The following is a 20666-nucleotide window of genomic DNA, read 5'->3' on the forward strand; positions in this document are numbered from 1 at the left end:
TGGTGCTCCCCACAGCTGTGTTTTGGGGTCACTATTGTCTAACATTTTTATTGATGATCTGGGCATGGGAATTGACTGTACCCTCATTAAATTTGCAGATGATATCAAGTTGGGTGGGGGTGTTGGTCTGCTTGAGGGCAGGAAGGCTCTGCGGAGGGACAGGCTCAATCAGTGGGCTGAGGACAACTGCAGGAAGTTCAACAAGGCCAGGGAGGTGCTGTGTCTTGCACTGGGGTTGCAGCAGCCCCTGTGCAGTGCTACAGTCTTGGGGTGAGGCAGCTCGAGAGCTGATCTTCTGAAGGAACCTGGGGGCTGCTGTTTGAACATGAGCCAGAGTGTGCCCAGTGGCCAAGGAGGCCGGTGCCACCCTGGTCTGTGCCCAGAACAGCGCAGCCGGCAGGATGAGGGCAGGGATCGAGCCCCGGCTCCGGGCACTGGGGAGGCCTCACCTCAAGGCTGTGCTCAGTTCTGGGCCCCTCACTTTAAAAGCCACACGCAGGGGCTGGGGCCTGTCCAGCCAAGGGCAACGAGGCTCCTGAAAGGACTGGCGAACATCTCTCATGAGGGACAGCTGAGGGAGCTGGGGTTGTGTAGTCTCAAGAAGAGGAGGCTCAGGGGGGACTTCACTGCTTTTTGCAGCTCCCTGTAAGGGGCTGAGGTGAGTCGGGGCCTGAATCTGCTACAGTGCCTGCAATGAGAGGACAAGAGGAAATGGCCTCAGGCTGAGACAAGGGAGAGCCAGATTAGATACTAGAAAAAGCTTTTTTGCTGTTAGGGTGGTCATGCTTTGGAATAGGATGTGCCAGGGAGGTGGCGGAGTCACCGTCCCTGGAAATGTTCAAGAGGCATCTGGATCTGGTGTTTGATGATGCGGTTTAGTGGTTTTGGGTTTACAGTGATAGTGCTGGGTTGATGGTTGCACTTAAAGTCCCTTAAAGGTCTCTCCCGACCTTGACCATTCTATGATTCTGTGGTTTTTTGATTAGAAGAAGGCACTAAAAAAAACCCCAAACAAACTAATGGGCCAGAGCTTCAGCTGTTGCAATCTGGAAAACCCTTCAGGGAAAGCTATCACAGTTTAAGTCTGGATTTTGGGAACCTCATGCTTGTTTGTACATTTTTCTGATGGAGTTTTGCACCAATATGAAGAAAAGGGAAGTGTTTAAATACTTGCTTGGCTCTGGTATACTCATCTCACTTCTCTTATTAGTGCTCATGGTGTTTTAGATAGACAAAATTCTGTGCTACAAAAACACAAATTCCATTAGTAACTGAACAGTTTGTATCAAACAGCAATGTTTATTATGGTGACATATAATTAGAGGACTGAGTGCTTGAACCCAGAGATGTGCCAACTTGTTCTCTAAAGTTACACCACAAGACAGTTAGTACACTATCAAAACAAGTGAAATAACAAGTTACATAAAAAAAATAGTAAAACATCAAGTTTAGGCTTTTTGAAGGGCTTCCAATTAAGCACATGTCATAAAGAAAGATGGGAGAACTATATTTTTTCCCCTAGAAAAATCAGTGCAGTGCAGAATCTGTTCTTTGCTCAGAATAATAGAACAGTTTGAGTTGGAAGGGCCATTAAAATTAAACTTATTCCAACCCACCTGCCATTGGAAGGGACACCTTTCCCTAGACTAGGTTGCTCCGAGCCCCCTCCAGCCTGGTCACAAATACTTCCAGGAATAGGGCATCCATAACTTCTCTAGACAACCTGTGACAACACTTTACCATCTTCACAGTAAAGAATTTCTTCCTAATATCTAATACAAACTTATTCTAACTCAGTTGGAAGACTTTCCCCCATGACCCATCACTACAGCCTCTCATAAGAAGTCCCTCCCCTTTTTTGCAAGTCCTCTTCAGGTACTAGAAGGCTGTAATTTGGTCACTTTGAAACATTTTGTTTTTCAGGCTCTGCAAACCCAGTTCTCTCAGACTTTTCTCATGGGAAGCCAGCTCCATCCTTCTAACCAAGTTACTCTAAAAGCAACCTGGTGGTTCTCCTTTGGACTAACTCCAACAGGTTGATGTGCTTTCCTTTTCCACTGATGTGGTCACTGCATCATAGCAGATCACATGCTAGGGACAGAATACATAATGGTGATTTTTCAGTATTTTTCTAGCATAATTCATTTTATTACAGGACTTAGACTGCCTATCAAGATAAATGAATTGGAAATAAGAAATTTTAAAAGCCTACAAACCCAAAGATATATGAGATGCATGTGTGAGATGGTGGAAATTTTTCGTCTTTTGTTGGATTCTTAGTAATCCCATCAATCAGTATTTAATCTCTCTTACTGTGGATATATTGACAGTCCTGGAGGCCAGACTGGCTGTCTTGGGGGCCAGCTGGGTATCAAATAACAATATAATTTGCCCACTATTATTGCTGAGCTGCTTTTCAAGTGATCTGTGCCCAACATTTGTTTTGAAGTCTGTTTTCAGCCAACCTTCTAAGACTTACAGAAGTCCTGGACGATCAACATTTCTTTTTATTGCGCTTTTAGTTCTTAGAGTCTGAAACTTTCCTGAACTGTTACTGAAAAATGTGATTAATCCACTCAAATTGTATTCATTAGCAACAAGCTCTAAGAGCTGTAATGCATCCCCTCTGCAGCACAGAAGTGCCAGAGGTACTGTACACCTATCACTTTGGGAGCTGTAACTCCACACCTTGTATTTAATTATTAACTCAGGCTTCTCTGGGACAATAATGCCTGGCCCCCTGAAACATTTATTAGTTCTTGCATCTGTAATTCAATTAATAAGCTTTCTCTAAAGCTTTTTAAATTCACAGTTAGCTAGTGGGGGACACTTTGGCCTATCTTGTGATACAGATAATTTACCTCTAACACATGATACCAGTGATTACAAAGCTTGGTTTTGTTGGTCTGTGTTGTTTTTGACACATCCTCATGTTTGTTAAATCACAATACTTCCAAGTGAGCATGAATATGTATACATGTACTTTTGGTTTTTGTTGTTTTCTAAAGTATTTCTAAGACTTGCCTATTCTTCCTCTTATAACACAAAAGAAATGGAGGAAAGGACAGAATTAGACAGAAATCCACAGGGTTGTACAAATAGAGGTATTAGACATCAATGTAGAAACCTTAGTTAAGTAATCTGTTGAACTATATTTAACAAGAACATGTATCACAGACATGGAAAGGATATGGCAAGCCTGGTCCCTGACTGAATGGTGCCAAGTTGATGCTGAACTTTTAAGGTCAGGAGGTTTAAGTAACTTACAAACAGAAGTCAGGAGTAAGTACTCAGTGGAGTAATTAGTTTCTACTAATCTGCTGCAGAACTGGTGGGGGAAGAAAAGCTGAGGAGAGAATGAATGCGTATTCTGTTTGATGGCTCCAGCATCATAAGCAATATGAAAATGTTATTTAGAATGTTATTGGTAAAACTACGAAAATGTAAGATATGCTTGTAAGACATCAAAGGTAACTTGATTTCTTTTATTCCAACAGTGAAAAAAATACTTCCACTATTCTTTTACAAAGGAATTTCTATTTTTTAAAAGTATTTTTTCAATTTCATAACAATAATACAAAACAATTTAGATTGGAAAAGAGCCTTATGACTATCAAGTCTAGCCATTAACACAGACAGCACTGTCAGGTCCATGTCTAGTCCAAATCCCTCACCATGACATTTACACATTTTTTCAAAACCTCCAGGGATGGTGATTCAACCACTTACCTGGGCAGCCTGTTTCAATGCTTGACAACTTTTGGTGAAGAAACTTATATATATCCAATCTAAACATCCTCTGAAACCATTTGAGATTGTTTCTTGTCCTGTTTCTTGTATCTGGAAGAAAAGACTGATTCCCTCTTCACCACAACCTCCTTTGAGGAGGGAAACTGGCTGAGGGTGCCCTTGATCCCCTCCTCTGGACCATCAATAGAGCAGGACTGTCTTCAGTACTGAGCCCTGGGGAACACTGCTGCAACTGGATGACAGATGGATTTAACTCTTTTCACTCTGTTCTCTTTTGGCCATATAGCATGTGCTACTCTTTTATTAATTATGTGGTGATTATTAACTATGTGATGATTTTGGCCATTACTTCACAAGAATTGGAAAAATTTTGCTGCCATTTTAAATGCATGTTTGAAATATCTTCTTGTCATGATCTGTGTGCATTAATGGTCAATGCATTAATGCCAGCAATACTATTAATAAAAAAAATAATTAAAGTGTGTTGCTATTAGACCAGAGTAAATGAAAATGAAAATGATACTGCAAGTCCACCATTTGGACTTAGCAATTATACAATAAACTTATTAGTATGGGAAAGCAATTTACTAAGAAAGTGAAAGTGAAAGTTGCTTCATGCTTCCATGATGAAATATTAAATTATCTTCATAAATATTATGCACATGTAGATCCAACAGTTTTCTTGGTCCAGTCTTTCTTGTGCAACTCAGTTGACTGCACTTGAAACCACTCAGTAAGAAATGGTTGTTTGTGATGCAATGATGAACTTAATCCAATGCAGAGAAACCAAATGAAAATCAGTGAAAATAATGTTATAAAACATTTAGGAATGATGGGGTGCAAGAAGAGACGAAGTTTCAGCCACTGGCAAAGCAGAATCCAGGGAAGCATTCAAGAGCATCATCAGCGTAAGATCTATAGTCCAGATCACCACCTCCAAAAAGCAATTTCTTGGTTTGTCCTGAAGAAAAAGCTTAAATACTGATTACACTTGAGAGATTGTTTGATAGGGGTCCAGGAGGCTGATGAGGATAAGAAAAACTAGTTCTAGTAGAAAATCTTACAGAATTAATTTAAAACAATTCAAAAAGGGGTTTAAGAGAATTTTTTTTTAGGAATTTGATAGTGGAAAATTCCTTCCTTTTGGCTTAGCTTTATTTTATATAAGAACAAGTTTGTGGAGAGCTTGAGTGTTTCACCTATAGATGTAAAAAGTACTCATATATGCTATCGCTATCAAGGATTTTTAAATTTATTTATTGCTGTTTTCACATTATGTTCTTAAATTTCTAACTTATTGCTTCACTCTGAAAAAAACCCCGACTTAAAATTTGAAAATTTCATATTCTGCAACATAACATAATTAGTGACTGAAAACACAAGTTTTCTACTCTGTATGTTTTGATTTCAGAAAATTTTCATGAACAAACCTGAATTACGCAGTGATAGAAGTGATAGTAGAATATAGTATGCTGACCAGGGAGATTGGTAGGTATGCAGTTTACTGAGTCTTCCTGCTTTTATGGCACTGTTCCAGCCCTGTCTACTGAATTTAGGAGGAAGCTGCCATCTGCTGTCAGGATGCCCTTATATCTGTTGACAAAGCATTAAGATTTCGGATCCTGAGGCTTGGTTTTAAAGGTGACCCTTGGACACAGGTTTCCTGAAGCAGAATTAATCTGTTTTCTGCTACTCACTTGGAAGGACTGAAATGTAATTGATTTTTCTGAGAATCAAAATGAAAAAATGATATGTGAGCAGTATGTTGTAAAGGACTCAGAGTGGCTTGGAAAATAAAGAATCCTCAATCAGTGTCAGTACTAGGTAAATACAGAAAGATCAGATTTAACAATCCAGAATGCAAATGTGATCTAGAAGAACAGGATTGGAAATAAAGGATCAACACCCTCAAAAGTATACTGACTTGATCCTCAAGAAACATGTTTGATGTGATCGATAGGTGAGCTCTGTGGCTGTGGGGGTGGCTGTGTATTTTTATCTTTTCCAATCTGAATCTTTGCTTTACTTTTTCTATAGAGAGAAAAAACTAAGGTGATTACATTAGCATTCATAATTTCAAATGTTGGAAAATGCATGCAGTAGTCCTGAGAAGGCCAGGTGAACTTATACTGGCCCTGATGTTTCACCAAAAGGGTTTGGGTGAAAGCACTTGGAAGGGGAGAGTTCTCAGAGGACTCTCTAATAAGGAAATCTCTCAATAACTGAAAATTAAATTCAATAACTCAATTTTGCACTTATGTGTGCTTATCTTTGGTACTGCAAGTTAAAGAAACTGTTGCAGTGGATGTCTAAGTTGTGAAAATCTTTGATAGATCTTCAGACTGAAGATTACCCTAAACATTTGCAGTTACTAAAAACACACAGCTACTTTTAGAGATGTTGAGATTTTTAACCATTGAATTAGAAAAGTTATGTCATGGCTAATGGCCTTCTTCTCACATAATTTTATTTCTCTTGTATCTCAACTACACTGCTATACTGTCATTAACACTGCCAGATTTTGCTGTTTAAAACTATGTTTTTCCTTCCTTGTACAAAATATATGAGCAGAAAATATAAGCATGATAATTAATTTCACTTGGTAAGCTTATAGGTAGCAGTTCTGGAAAGAAAGAAAAGGGCATCAACATCAATATGCATTACAATTAGTATTTTCCCAATACTCTACCTTCTTCTAGATGCTTTGTACAATACAATATAATAATAATAAACATAACATAGAAAGCTTTGAAGTTATACAGCGTGACAACAAAACAGTTTACAGCATTGTGTGTACACTGAGAGTTAAGAATCCTTAGTCTGTTTTCCAGTGGTTTAGGACATTTAGCCTTTAGAGCATATTTTCTCAGGAGAAACATAGTGGAAAGTCATACATGGAAATTGGATTAAATAGAGGAAACATTAGAATGCACTGGAACTCATCTCTTTATTGTTTTAATCCATGGACTTTATGCATTTTAAAAAGAGTTTAAAATTCTTCCTTTCATCTTTGTATTATTTAAATTATATCTCCATAGGCAAAATTTTAGCCCTTTGGGGACCAGTGAAGCTCTGTTTGAAAGTAATTACTCTGGGAATGGTACAGCTAGAGAAGATTCATACAGAAATTCAGAAGGGCTAAATTAAATGTCGTACTGAGAAGGGTGGGCAAAGGGAACCAAAACTCTAGTGTACACATCTGTCTCCCTGGAAATGCATCCTAAGCTGAGAAAACAGAGGGGAGAGGGTCAGAGGTTTCCAGAGCATGACTAAGACACAAAAGAGATGAAATGTTGGTAATTAAAATGGTTATGGACTTTTATTCACTATCAAAGAAGAGAACAAGGAAGAAATTAGAAGAGCAGGAAAAAGCAAAGGATTTCAGAAAGCAAGAAAGGTGATCACAGCCAAGGATCCACAGCGTCTTATGAAGATGCTTCTTTCTTCTTTTGAAATAACTGTCAGAATAACAGGAATAACTGTTTGTGCATCACATAAATGGGCAGTAGCTGAACTGCAAAAGCCAGTTTACTGACTTACTGTGATTAAACATATTTGGTAACCTTGACTGGACATAGGCAAATCTGAGAGCTCCAAATATGTTTGTATCAGATCAGGTGAATGAAGTTGCTTGTATTTTTGCATTACATATACATTACATATAGAGTCTGCTGCAAAATACAAAAATGCAGAGCTTTTAGCTTCAAACTTTACTAAGTTAACAAGATTTTATGAGGAGTAAAAGGATAACATTAATATGATAGAGACAATATAAAATTTACTATAACATAATCTATATCTCTCTTTTGCCTTCATTTTCCAGGGAAGCACAGCTTTTTGTTGAGAAGTTTGAAGGTGCGCTTGGAAAAGGAAAAGGAAAAAAATTCTATGCATACAAAGTGATGATGATGAAGGTACACTGATTGTTTTACTAACTTCCTGCAAAGCTGATGGGAAGCCTTCTGGAGATTATTGCCATGGGTAGTCATCTTCCACAGTAGCGTTCCTTGTCTCTCTATGTATTTTTAACTTTTATTTTCACTGCTCTTGCATGAAAATATTTCTAACGAAAGTTTATGGTTTGATTTTTGAAACTTGTCATCAAAACAAAAATCAGCTGTTTTACAGGAGTTTGCAAGGGTTCTGTATCTTGTGAAAGCTAATGTGTCTTTGTGTGGATTGGGTATTTGTGTGGACTGAATCCAAAGTTTAGTTTTTCCCTTGAGACAGCCCTCTGTAAAAGACAAAGAAAAAAAAAAGAGAAGAAAAAATGAGAAAAAAAAAGAAAAAAAGAAAAAAGAAAAAGAAAAAGAAAAAGAAAAAGAAAAAGAAAAAGAAAAAGAAAAAGAAAAAGAAAAAGAAAAAGAAAAAGAAAAAGAAAAAGAAAAAGAAAAAGAAAAAGGAAAAAAAATAAGAAAAAGAAAAAATTGGCATGAAAGGAAGTGATTAGGTAATAATTCTTCTTGTGGTAGAAATAGGAGCTTCACACAAATCCAGTAGAAGCCATTAAAATAAACAAAAGGAGATGGCTCTTCACAAACAATTACTTTGTGGATTCTGCCAATGGATTTTGTGGATGATTACGGGGTTACATTAGCTCAAGAAGAACCAAGCATCTGGGCACTGAGATGATGCTGAGGTTTCTGGTTTGTTTGTTTTTTTTTTCCCCTGTGACTCTTTCCAGAAATGGATGAAATTTCAAAGAGATTTTGAAAATTTTAAGACAGCCTGCATACCCTGGGAAATGAAAATTAAGGAGATTGAAAGTAAGTAAGTAAGTAAGAATAGGATCTAGCATGATATTTCTGATGTCTGCCAAATGATAATTTTTTTTAGTATATGCATCTGTACTCAATGTAGAATAAATGAGTATTTATTTTTTCACTAATATTTATTAAGCTTGATAGTATAACTAGTTGAAAATTCTCTTCAGAGGGTGTCAGTTTACAGATTAAAATTGTCACTATATAGGTAGCAGTTAAAGAGCCAGTGTTGAAATTAATCCTAGAAAAGCTTAATTGGGATTTAGCCATTCACTTTATTCACCTTCACCTAATTTTGTTTGTATTTATTTTTTACAAATTATACTATATAGGCTATACTGCAAATATTTCAATTATTTCTGCTGCTTTTTTTCATTATCTTGAGCTTCATGTAAGTTGTCTTTCTCTCATTGTAAGGCACATAATAAAACACAGAGAGTGCAATATTGGTCTTGGATGCCTCATATATGAATGAGGCAGTGTAGTTAGTACTATGGGTGTATTTGAGAGAAGGGGTCTGTCACAATTCAGTTTTGTGTTGAAGTTCCGGTGATGAATGGTAGGCTCCTTTATTCAAGATGCAAGTCCCTTCTAGAACAGGGAGACTGGTTTCAGAACCAAGGGCATCAAGCTGTGCTGTATCCTTATGCGGACAATAGGTGAATCTGATGCTGCAGCTTTGATGTTTAAAGGAGAAGTTGATTAATGTATGAAATATTTATATTTTAAAAATACAAATGCTTCTTTTCTTTACAGAACAGATATTCAGTATTATCTGTGCAAAAGGACTTTATGGGAATCACACAGACCTGTGTTGGGACAGGGTGTTAGGACAGGGCAACTCCTATTCCACTGATGAAATTTATAAAATACACACCAATCTTCATGCCTATTCCTTGTGTGGTGAGACTGTGGGTGCAGAAAATGATGGCTAAAGACTACTTAGAACTATTTCATTCATACACAGAACATCTTGCACCTTAGAGTGGATTAAAAATACTGGTGAAACTTGGGCTGGTTTTGTTCACAGGTAGTGCCGTCCATTTGTGATATTTTCTGTGTTCCCTGTTGCAGGCCCCTGTTGGGACCTGCCCACTCTGAAAATGCAGCTGAGGGCAGTCATGGCTAAATTGTCCTCATCCATAGTTAAGCTTTTTACTTACCAGAGGTGTCTTTGCTTGCCTGATTGGTGAAAAAGAATAAAGCACATGAGTGGTCTCTGCATTGGCTCGCATTAACTATACTGATGCAGGTACTCCAACCCATTACCTCACTGTAAATGTTCCAAATGGATGCATAGCAGAGGTTTCATCAGGGTAACTGATACAAGTACTGTAACTCAGTGCATGAAAAGAAGGTATTCCCAATACAATAGAGATATTAGGATTTGAGCACAAGAAATAATGGGGCATGGAGAGGTCTACAAAAGTAACCTGAAATCAGAAATTTTCATAATTTCCTGCACTGTATTTTTTGAGTCAATAATATCCCCCAAGGGCTATAGTTTGGTTATGATTGGGTAATCTGCATCTCACAACCAGATAAGCTATCTCAAAGTCTCTTGATTTATACCTTTCCCCAGACTTCCCAATATGTTGGTCACTGCTGAGATTGGCCACTTCACACAAAATTACAATATGATGGTCTAATTCTGAACCGTGAATAAAGCAGATTCAAAATACTGAAATCCTTGACAGAATGGCTTGCTCCTTCCTACAGCTGTGATAAATGTCTCTTAGTTAGCCTCTTTTTATATTTTGGGATTATACCTATTTAAGTGTATTAAATTTTCTACCAACTGAGCTGTTAAAGTAATATAAGCATATAAGAATATATGCATCCCAATTAACACAAGATATATTAATTTCATATTACAGACTGAAAGGATGTGTTACATGTCTGAAAAAGAGTTTGGAAATAATGATATAAATAAGTGTCTCTGAACAGAGAGATTTACTTTTCATTTGCTATCAGCGTCCTCCATGCTGCCAAACTAGACTGTATGAAAAACCTATTGAAAGGTCAATTTTTCCTGTGAAAATGAATGGCAATAGAACTGAAACCTAGTACTTTTCTAACTGACAGCTCTCCTGTAGTCAGCATAACTGTGTTAAAGCAAGCTGGGGTTGAATCTGAGCTTTTATTTTTTGTTTGGCCTGACTTGCAGAGCATGGGTAAAAACAGGCTTTTGGTTCTCAGTGCTTCCCCCCCAGCCTGTAATCTGTGCACAGGTCTGGGTCAGGGGTGTCTCAGGTCAAATACTTCACCTAGAGATGGGACTGCCTGCACACCTGGCTACAGATGGAGCACATAAACAGAAGATAAGAGAAGGAAAGGGTAGTAACACTTGCAGATAATGTTTTTAATCTCTAGTGAAAAAAATCTGGTCAGCACTCTTATAACAGCACTGACAAGTGTTTTATCATCTTGGAAAGACTTTCCTTGCTGGCTAATTCTGCACTGCTTCCCATTAAAACTGGGCTGGTTCTGGTTTAGTATGTCAAGAATGCTTAAAATCCACATCAGACAGGAAAAAAATAAAAATTGAAAGATACTTCTAGAGATTACTTAATAATAGCAAGCATCACAGCTTTTACATGACCCTAGAAAGTCTATTTAACTATAGTTTTATATTGTTGTTCTTGTTTTTTCAGCCATCTCAGGACATCTAGTATGCAATATGCAAAAATTTATTAGAAGTATGGTAATAAAGAAAAAATTAAAATAAATTAAATTTAGAATTAATTAGAATTTTAAATTAATTAAAATTTGAATCTATCAAATGTGTAAAACCCTCTCTTGATTTTACTTTTTTTTAATAAGTTTTGTGCATCCTTAGATAAAATAACTTCAAAAGACCAGCTTATCTGCCTTTTAATCTCATCTCATGTTTTCACAGGTCACTTTGGTTCATCAGTAGCATCTTATTTCATATTCTTGCGTTGGATGTATGGAATAAATATGATTCTCTTTGGATTGACCTGTGGTCTTGTAATGGTGCCTGAGGTGGGAGTCTTTTAAATTATCTTTGAGGATTGCCATAAGGATTTATATCTTTGCAGTGAGATTTTATAGGGCTGCAGCTTTTAAAATGTTTTTATAGTCTCTTTATGCTCCATTTGCAAGAATTAGACTTTACTAAGCCTGTAAAAAAGGGCTTCCTTTGTGGACAGTTGTCTCTACAGAGAGATGTCTTGAATTAAACAGGATGGGAAAATGTAAAAATATATTTAGAGTTGTCTTCTGAAATGGTTTTTGAAGTCTGGGATGACATAGATATGGGGGTTCTTTGCTGTCTGGGGAAGTGGATTTATTTGTTTGTTTGTTTGTTTATTTGGTTTTTTTTGTTTGGTTGTTTGGTTTTGGTGGTTCTGTGCATAACAAAGTAGAGGAACTGAGACTAAAAAAACTCCAGGGGGACTATTTTGTCTAAATGTGAATTGCAATAGAAAGATGCATCCTCATGAGGCTCAGAGGATCCTTCCAGATGTAACACTCACATGTTGGTAAGGCATAACAGGGTTATAAAGTCATGAGAGACCTCTCATATTTCACACTGTGCAACATCTCTTTTAAGAGTGGTACATAGAGCAGATATTGGACTCAGATATAAATTACTTCTATGAAATGTAATACTTCCTATTCTTTGTAATACTTCCAAAGAAATTCAAAGATGGTTTCTTTGAGCCATCATTTTGCCCTTCTAAAAGCAGGGCTTTTATGGAAGCAAAATTATTGTGCCATCTCCCAGATTTTAATATCCCATATTCCTCTTATCTTTCTCATTTTGTAGAAGGCAGATAAGAAAGAGATAGGAATTTCCAACAACTTCCCGGCCCAGCATTTCAGTAGCATGATCCCTCCAGGTAGATGTCTACCAATTTATAGGGTTAGATGAGATTCATGATCTGATGTCATTGCAAAAACATCTCTGAATGATTTTTGAGTGGTTTTGGGAGTTAGGAGATGTCCTAGCTGACTGGATGCTGGCAAGTGTTCCGATTTTCAAGAAGGGCAAGAAGGAGAACCCTGAAAAATACAGGCCTGTCAGTCTCACTTCAGCGCCTGGTAAAGTTAAGAGGAAGTTTTTTTCTGTGAGGTATTGAAAAACACCTGAAGAACAATGTGGCTGTTCAATGCCAACACGGCTTCATAAGAGGAAAGTCCTGCTCTTCAAAATGATGATCCTTTTATGAAAAAGTAACTCAGACAGTTGATCAAGGGAAGCCAGTGGATGCACTCTTTTTGGACTTCAGAAAAGCTTTCAATAGTGTCTTTCCCTCCAGGATAAAGTGTGCAGCACACAGCTGGATAAACACATAATGGAGTGGGTGAGCAACTGGCTCAGGGGTTTGACAAAAGGGTGATAGTGAATGGGGGGACATCAGACAGGTGACCTGTCACCAGTGGGGTTCCACAGGGCTGCATTCTTGGCCCTCTGATCTTCAACATCTCCTTAAAGAAATCAGGAGTAGAAGGGATACTAAACAAGTTCACAGATGATCCAAAACTGAGAAGACCTGTTGACTCCCTTGAAGGCAGAGAAGCCCTGCAGGGAGATCTCAGCAAACTACTGAAATGAGAAATCACCAACCATTTGAAGTCCAACAAGGGAAAGTGCCAGATTCTGCACTGGGGTGGGGCAAACCTCCATGCATGGTCAGACTGGGGAATGAGATGCTGGAAAGCAGCAGCATGGAAAGGGACCTGGGGGTCCTGGTCAGTGACAAGTTGACCATGAGCCAGCAGTGCCCTGGCAGCCGGGAGGGCCAAGCGTGTCCTGGGGGGCATCAGGCACAGACGGACAACCAGGCAAGGGAGGGATTGTCCTGCTCTGCTCTGGGGCAGCCTCACCTCGAGTGCTGGAGGCAGTTTTGGATGCAATAATATAAAACAGACATTGAGCTGTTGGAGAGTATCCAAAGGATCACAAAGGGCATCCAGGGGAAGCTGTATGAGAAGCAGGTGAAGTCACTTGGTGAGCTCAGCCTGAAGAAGAAAAGATTAAGGAGAGACTTCATCGCAATCTACGACTTCCTCATGAGGGGAAGAGGAGGGGCAGAACTGCTCTGTGGTGACAGTGACAGGGCCCTTGGGAATGGCCTGAAGTTGTGTCAGGTGAGGTTTAGGTTACATATCAGAAAAAGATTCTTCATCCAGAGGATGGCTGGGCACTGGAACAGGCTCCCCATAGAAATGGTCACAGCTCCAAGTGTCACAGGATTCAATAAGTTTTGGAAAGTACTTTCAGGCACATGATGTGACTCTTTGAGATGATCTTTTGCAGGGCCAGGAGTTAGACTTGATAATCTTTTTGGGTCCACTTCAACTCAGCATATACTTGCATCATCATTTTGTGATCTTCCTTAGAAGCCAAAACAGAATAAATGTCCAATAGTTTTCAGGGTGAGCTTTGAAAGGACCCCTTATAGGGAGGAGATATACTGTGCCTGAACAAGCATCTTGGCAAAAGGAAGGAAAATTTCAGAATCCAAAAACTGATTCCCTAGCATCTTCCCATACTTTTCATTTGAAATATCCCAATAAAATCCATAATGCAAGAAAAATTAAAATTTTGGTCTTTGTAAGATAAACACCACTCAGAGAAATATGGATGCACTTCTCTCTTGCCTTTGAATGTAAGAGGCACTGTTAGCAATCCATTGATACTAGTGGAACCTTAAATTTAGAACACATCTCTGAATGCATATGCTAAGCACAGTTGCAATCAGTAACGTGAGGAGCAGTGAAAGGAATTGTAGAAGTAGGATTTTCTCATTAGGGAGTTTAGGAACATAAAACCAGTCTTTCAAAGAAATGACAACTTACTGTCCTTTCCTTTGCTGCTATTTTTCTTTAAAATATAAATGACTGTCATTTTTTGGTTTCAGGCTTTGATGGGTAAGCCATATGGCTCTTTGCCTAGAAAAACTGTCCCAAGAGCTGAAGAAGCAACTGCTATGAATTTTGCTACCCTCTGGGATTTTAGTGTAAGTGCATGATCTTCAAATATTGCATAGCCACAGGACTTTTATTCACAATTACTTCATTATTTAATGCTCAGTTATTTAATATGAAGTATTTCAGGAGATAATTCACAAGAAAATTATTTTTCATATTTTTTTTCACAAGCTCTCTGTATTGAGGTTTCTTTCAGACAAAACACATAATGAAGCTTGATATACACAAGTATGTCTCAGTATATGTAGCAATCCAAAGACACGGGGGGAAATATCTCAAAGCTGGTTTGTCGTTCTGGGGTAATGGGTTTCCATTTCTGAAGTGTGAATTTGGTCTTCTGCTTTTATATAATTAAGATTCTGAATTTTAAAATGCAATATGAATTAGGGAAAAAAGAAAATACATTAAAAATAATAGTGAATTCCACATATTTTATCCCTTTGATTGCATACAATGCCAATGATGGATTCTCCTTGGATAAAAAAGCATTGGAAGCTCTTTTTAAAAACATATGTATATAACATTTTGCAGTGACTACTTCTTAAAACTTCATTTAATCTTGTGCACTAGAGGTTGTGTTTTTGAGTGACAGTAAAAATAAATCTAAACATGTGACTAGTGAGTTAGATAATGATGCTGAAATTATAAAATGAGAAAGAAAAATATCACGGAAATATTGGACAAAAAAGGAATTACAGCAACTTGAAGATTTTGCCAAGAGAATAGGCTAGAAGAGCTTTATACAGAATATCAGAACAAAGCTTGTAAAATAAATGTGTTCCAAAGAAGATGGATGAAGGCATGGTGGAAAAACAGGAAACATTTTTAATAATTGTCAGAAATGAACTGACGGGTGTGAAGAAGAAAATACAATAAGTAACAATGTAGCAGTTAACAAAAGGAGCAAATGCAAACATAATAAACATGGAATTAGACAATGAAAGAGATGGATCCCCTGAAAGATTGAGGGGAAAAAAAATTTTTGAGGCATGTCAGATTGTCAAATATTCCCTGAAGACAATGACATCTGTGTCTTGTCATCTCTGTGCTTTAAACAGCACAGGAAATAGTACCTTTCATCTGCTAGCAACACTTGTATGCTACCAGGTAATTTAGAAATAAATGATCACACATCACTGATCAATATTTTCTCCTAAACAAAACTCCAACAAAATCCAAGAACTCCAAGCCCTACATAAGGGTATTAAAAAATGCAGCAGAAAACACTGTCCCCACTAGATAAACCAACATAATGGAACCTGAGATGAGCACAGATGCTGCAGGCCTAAGGGAGGTAAAGGTTTGGTTAGCATCTGGACAAAAATTCCCACTGTGGCAAACAGTGAGAAAGGAAGCAAGTGTTTATCCACATGCCATCCCAAGTTATGCGAAACTCGTGGACACTTGGAACTTGGACTGTATAAAGGGGATACCACAGAAGAATGTCTTGGGACTCCTCCACTGAGAAGACTAGGGTGAAAAAGGACTGGCAGGGTGCCACATGACTCCATGTGGTGATAGTGATATCTTTACCTTTCTACTCAATCTCTCTGTCTCTCCATTCCTCTTTCTCTCTCTCTGTCTCTTACACCCTCTCACTCCCATTTCTTTCTCTCTCTGTGTGTCTCTCTCCCCCTCACACTTACCATTAACTAAAATCTGTGCTGTTGAATTCAGAGTATGGTCTCTTATGGTCACCTTATTTTGGGCAGAGACATCTGTTTATAAATGGATCATAACACATAACCACTCTCTAAGACAAGAAAATATGCGGTCAACATGCCCATTCTGCTTTCTCTTGTGCTCAATTCACATTACTGACATGGCAAAGGGAAGCATATTTGGATTGTGATATATTCTACTTGGAATTCGATTTGCACATATAGTTTTCAGATTATAATCCAGTCATAAAATATTAGAGTGTCAAGTTTTATTGCAATAACACATTCCACCAGTAGTCTTTTATGTTAGGCTCAAGAAAGGAGTGAAAGACATCTTCCACGCACACTTCTACAGAATTGAAGTTATTTCTAATCTTACCTTGAAGTGCTGTGGAATCAACAAACTGAATGATACACAGTGCAGGAATTACCCCTGACTTGCAGAGCACAGAGACTAAAAAGGCATTTTAATGATTTTGGGGATCCAAAAGGTTTTCCAGAGTGCATTAGGCTGTATTGAAACCTGGGCTAAAATGGAATTATAGGATGCTATAGGTGACCAAAAATATGCAATATACATACTATTGAATTTGAATGTGTCCTGACCGGTGTAGATGGTTTACTACTACTTAGCAAGAAATGTGCTCCATTAGAATACTTGCCTTATTAGAGATGAGCATATTTTTATCCCTCATGCATAAGCACATCTCTCAAATCTAGTCAGAGATGAAGAAAAATGAGATATGTGGATCAAGATATTTTGAATAATATTTATGTGTGCCATATATTAATATTTAATTTTCATCTTAGAATTGTGAATTAGGTTTTTCAAATAAGCCTGAGACTCATTTTCAAATAAGCCTGAGACTCATTTCATGTATAGGAAAAGCTTCAATAAATCAAGTGCATGTTTTGAAAAAATAAAAGAGAAAGATGTTACTAATTTTAAGGAAAGTAGGCAACTGAATAACAAGGGTAGCAAATGGTTTTTTAATTCACCAACCCTTCCTATTACTGTATTACTGTCAAAATTATGCATGGTTTATCCCCCAACTTTGCGGTGAAATGCTATATATTGCACTTGGAATTCTTACACCCAGCTGGAGGTTTGCCACTGTTGTGCATGCACTGAGCTGTCCTGGTAAAGGCTGTGCTTTTGGCCTTCTTCTAAGAGATCAGTTCTTGCACTAACCTGAGAATTACCAGGAAGATTTAACTATTTGATCCATGCAGACACCAGCAATTTCTTACAGTCAATAATGAACTGTTGAAATTTAGAAAAATCATCTGTCTGACCCGTAGAAGAGAGGGAAATTCATATTATGATATTTAGAAAAGAAGAGAGACTTTGAATTGCAGAGAAAGATAGTGACCTAATATTGCATTTTTTACAGCCCTAGAATCGAGTTTAAGTGTGCAAAATAATTACATACTGAATAATCTCCTATAAAATGCCCCTACCTGTTGGTTATCATATATACTGAATGATCACCCAATGAACAGCAGACAACTGTTATTAGACAAAGAAGGCATATCAGATTTTCATATCAAATTTAGGCAAATTTTTAGAAAGGTGAAAATGAAGTTAAAAAGATGGGATTTTATCTGCAAGTAATCTGAAAAACATTTTTTGTAAGACAGTGTGTTTCTTTCTTCACAAGAAGTATGTTGATGATGAAGTTTTGACTCATTAAATTGTAGAGGGATTGTTAATGACCAGTTCTAAAGGATTTTGAAGTTGCTATGAAATATCCTATGTCTTTTTAAAATAAAGGTACTCTGTTCCTATCCTGTGAGCTTTATTATAGTGATATTTGCAACTAATTTGAATTCACTGAAATGAATGTTTTAGTATATTGCTATTGACACACTTACTGATTATATGCATTATATATAAAAGTATAACAAAGTAACATTATAATTTCTTTTCTGACTTTTCAGGGCTTTGCACAGTATTCTGTACTCTTTTATGGTTATTACAATAACCAGAGGACAATCGGGTGGCTCAAGTTCAGGATGCCTCTTTCATATTTCCTTGTTGGAGTTGGGTCTATCGGCTATAGCTTTATGATTGTCACTCGAACGTAAGTTCTCCTTGGCTGTGGAAAAAAGTACATTCAAAAAGGCAGGTAATTCCACTGTTGACCCTGGAGACTGTCTTTTTAAAAAATGCAGTAATTCCAAGTACAGGACAATGCTAGACCAAGTGCAAGGTCAAAGTTCTGTAAGACATGTTTAACCTCTATTTTTTTATCTATTCTGCACCAGAAGTTCTGTTACAGCGTTGTGCAAGTGTGAATAAATCTCTACTGAAATAACAAAACAGTTCTCTCCTGAACTTCAAAATTAAAAATGAATGCATACAGTGAGGAAAAAATCTGTCAGCCCATCTTTTTATAATACTTGGCATCCAGTAGATTTTCAGCTAAAATCCAGGAAATTCCGTAATTCTACCTTCAGTGGGACTTTAAAATCTTTTATGAAGGAAGAACACAATGAAGAAGCATATGGCAAATAATTCTGCATGTAGCTCACACTCCATAGTAAATGCTGCCAGTTAATGTAATCTTTAATACCCTTGGTTCAAGCAAGATGACCACCTAACACAGTAGTACACGTCTACCAGTGATTTTATAAAAAGCCTGTTGTGAAAAAAATAAGAAGCTTGCAGTTCAAGATTCAAAGACATTTTTAAACATAGAGAAAAATGCAGTTAGTGTACTTCCATTGTTTTGTTCTCTAGCCAGTATTTTTCACTTGCATGAGCACTAGATTAATTCATGTTCTATTTTCAAATTGGCTTCCTTTGAGAAAAATAATTTGAGAAAAAAAATGTCTTCAGTCATATATAGGTATTTTTGGAGAGGAAATAAACTAGTACAATAAAACAGCAATTGATTTAGTTCAAAAATAGGTTTTCAAATATTTTTGATAAAACAACTACCAAGATAAAAACGTCTTAGTCTCAGACAATTTTATTTCAATGACTCTCACTCAGACAAAAAAATAATCCTGATAGCAGGAAAACCCTGTAGGTCAAAACAAAGGAATATCCTTAAGAAAAAAAATTACATTGTATGTGCTAATTTTCCATCTGTCCATATGGCACTAATGATGACCAATATTTAGTTAGTCATATGAGAGTTCTTGTCATCTTCTGCTCTTTTCTGTTTCTCCAGAAATAAGCACAGTGAGCACAGAAAGTAAAAGCAATGTAGCAGGAGGTGGTATCATTTCTCTGTTGTTGACTGAGAACAGAGAAAAGTTTATGTGAAAGAGATAGTGAGGACTATAAGCACTATTATTTTATTTAGGGGAAATATTTAGATGTAGGGCTCCACTCTTCAACTCTTGTAGTGTATAAAATGAAACTGAAACATTTGTGATCGCAAAGAAATTATATTCTTACCACAATGTTCAAAATTTCATTAGAAACTCTTGAGAAGGAAATGCTGTAGCCTGTAAATCAGAAGCAGGGCAGACTTTATCAAGAACCTTTTGTGATGTCTGACTCTTATGGGTAAGACCAACCTTGGTACTGATTCTTGGCATCTCAGAGAGATTTTCTGTATCTTACTATTCTCAATCTAGATTTCAGAGCATATATTTTACTGAACTTGAAAAAGTTCACTAGTACACAGTAGCACATAGCAGTATTATTATACATAGTAGTATTAATATTAATAACAAAGTATTAATTATTAATTAATATTAACTAATTAATTAAATAATGATAATGATAATAACAACAACAACAACAACAACAACAACAACAACAATAATAATAATAATAATAATAATAATAATAATAATAATAATAATAATAATAATAATAATAATAATAATAGTAATGCACTATATGTACAATGTAGTACATAGAATGCATTATTATTAATAGCATAGCTGTGGTGGATTATTAGGATTTAAAATAAGTTTTACATTTTCCTGACCAGAAATACTGACAACTAAGTTATGTGTATCTTATCAGCACACTCTGTCCTTGTGTTTAATGACTTCTTGAATTATGTGACAAAGTATGCAGAGAAATACTATGGTTTTTACATTAACGGAACTTCTTTATAACAGTGAGCTTTGAAGACAAGATTAAGTTTAGTCTTGAGAAATACTTCTCTGAAGAAATAATCTGATGTTTCTGGACACTGTAAAAAATATTTTAATAAATGCATCGGAGATGATAGGGAAGATCATTGCTTGAGTGCTATTTTATATGTTAAAACCACTTTTTTCTCTGTCTTGTTATTTTAGAATATTTCTTATATTCTTTGTTATATGTTTTTCTTTATTCATGCATTGATTTTATTTGTTTTACAATATTTTGCTTATTGCATTTTTCTTCTTTTTCCATTTGCAAACTCTCTGATAAAGTCTATTGCAATTCAGGACGCTCTGCACCTTTCTATTCAAGAGATGTTCTCAATATTGTTTTTTTATTAAGCTTCTTATCCAGCAGAGTTTCTCTGAGAGGTTAATGAAATACATTCATTCTTTCTCATCAAAATGTTTGTGGTGA

At 36.8% G+C, this 20666-nt stretch overlaps 1 protein-coding gene across 1 annotated transcript in view; it reads left to right on the forward strand.

The window, feature by feature from the left end:
• The window catches only part of TMC1 (transmembrane channel like 1), a 57145-nt gene that overhangs the window by 19554 nt on the left and 16925 nt on the right, over nucleotides 1–20666 (forward strand). The window contains exons 5-9 of the mRNA XM_063180253.1: nucleotides 7574–7664; nucleotides 8435–8516; nucleotides 11413–11519; nucleotides 14405–14503; nucleotides 18077–18219. Coding sequence (XP_063036323.1) covers nucleotides 7574–7664; nucleotides 8435–8516; nucleotides 11413–11519; nucleotides 14405–14503; nucleotides 18077–18219 — 522 coding nt within the window. The remainder of the gene's footprint in view (nucleotides 1–7573; nucleotides 7665–8434; nucleotides 8517–11412; nucleotides 11520–14404; nucleotides 14504–18076; nucleotides 18220–20666) is intronic.

Source organism: Melospiza melodia, chromosome Z (assembly GCF_035770615.1).
Source record: "Melospiza melodia melodia isolate bMelMel2 chromosome Z, bMelMel2.pri, whole genome shotgun sequence".
NCBI classification, from domain to species: domain Eukaryota; kingdom Metazoa; phylum Chordata; class Aves; order Passeriformes; family Passerellidae; genus Melospiza; species Melospiza melodia.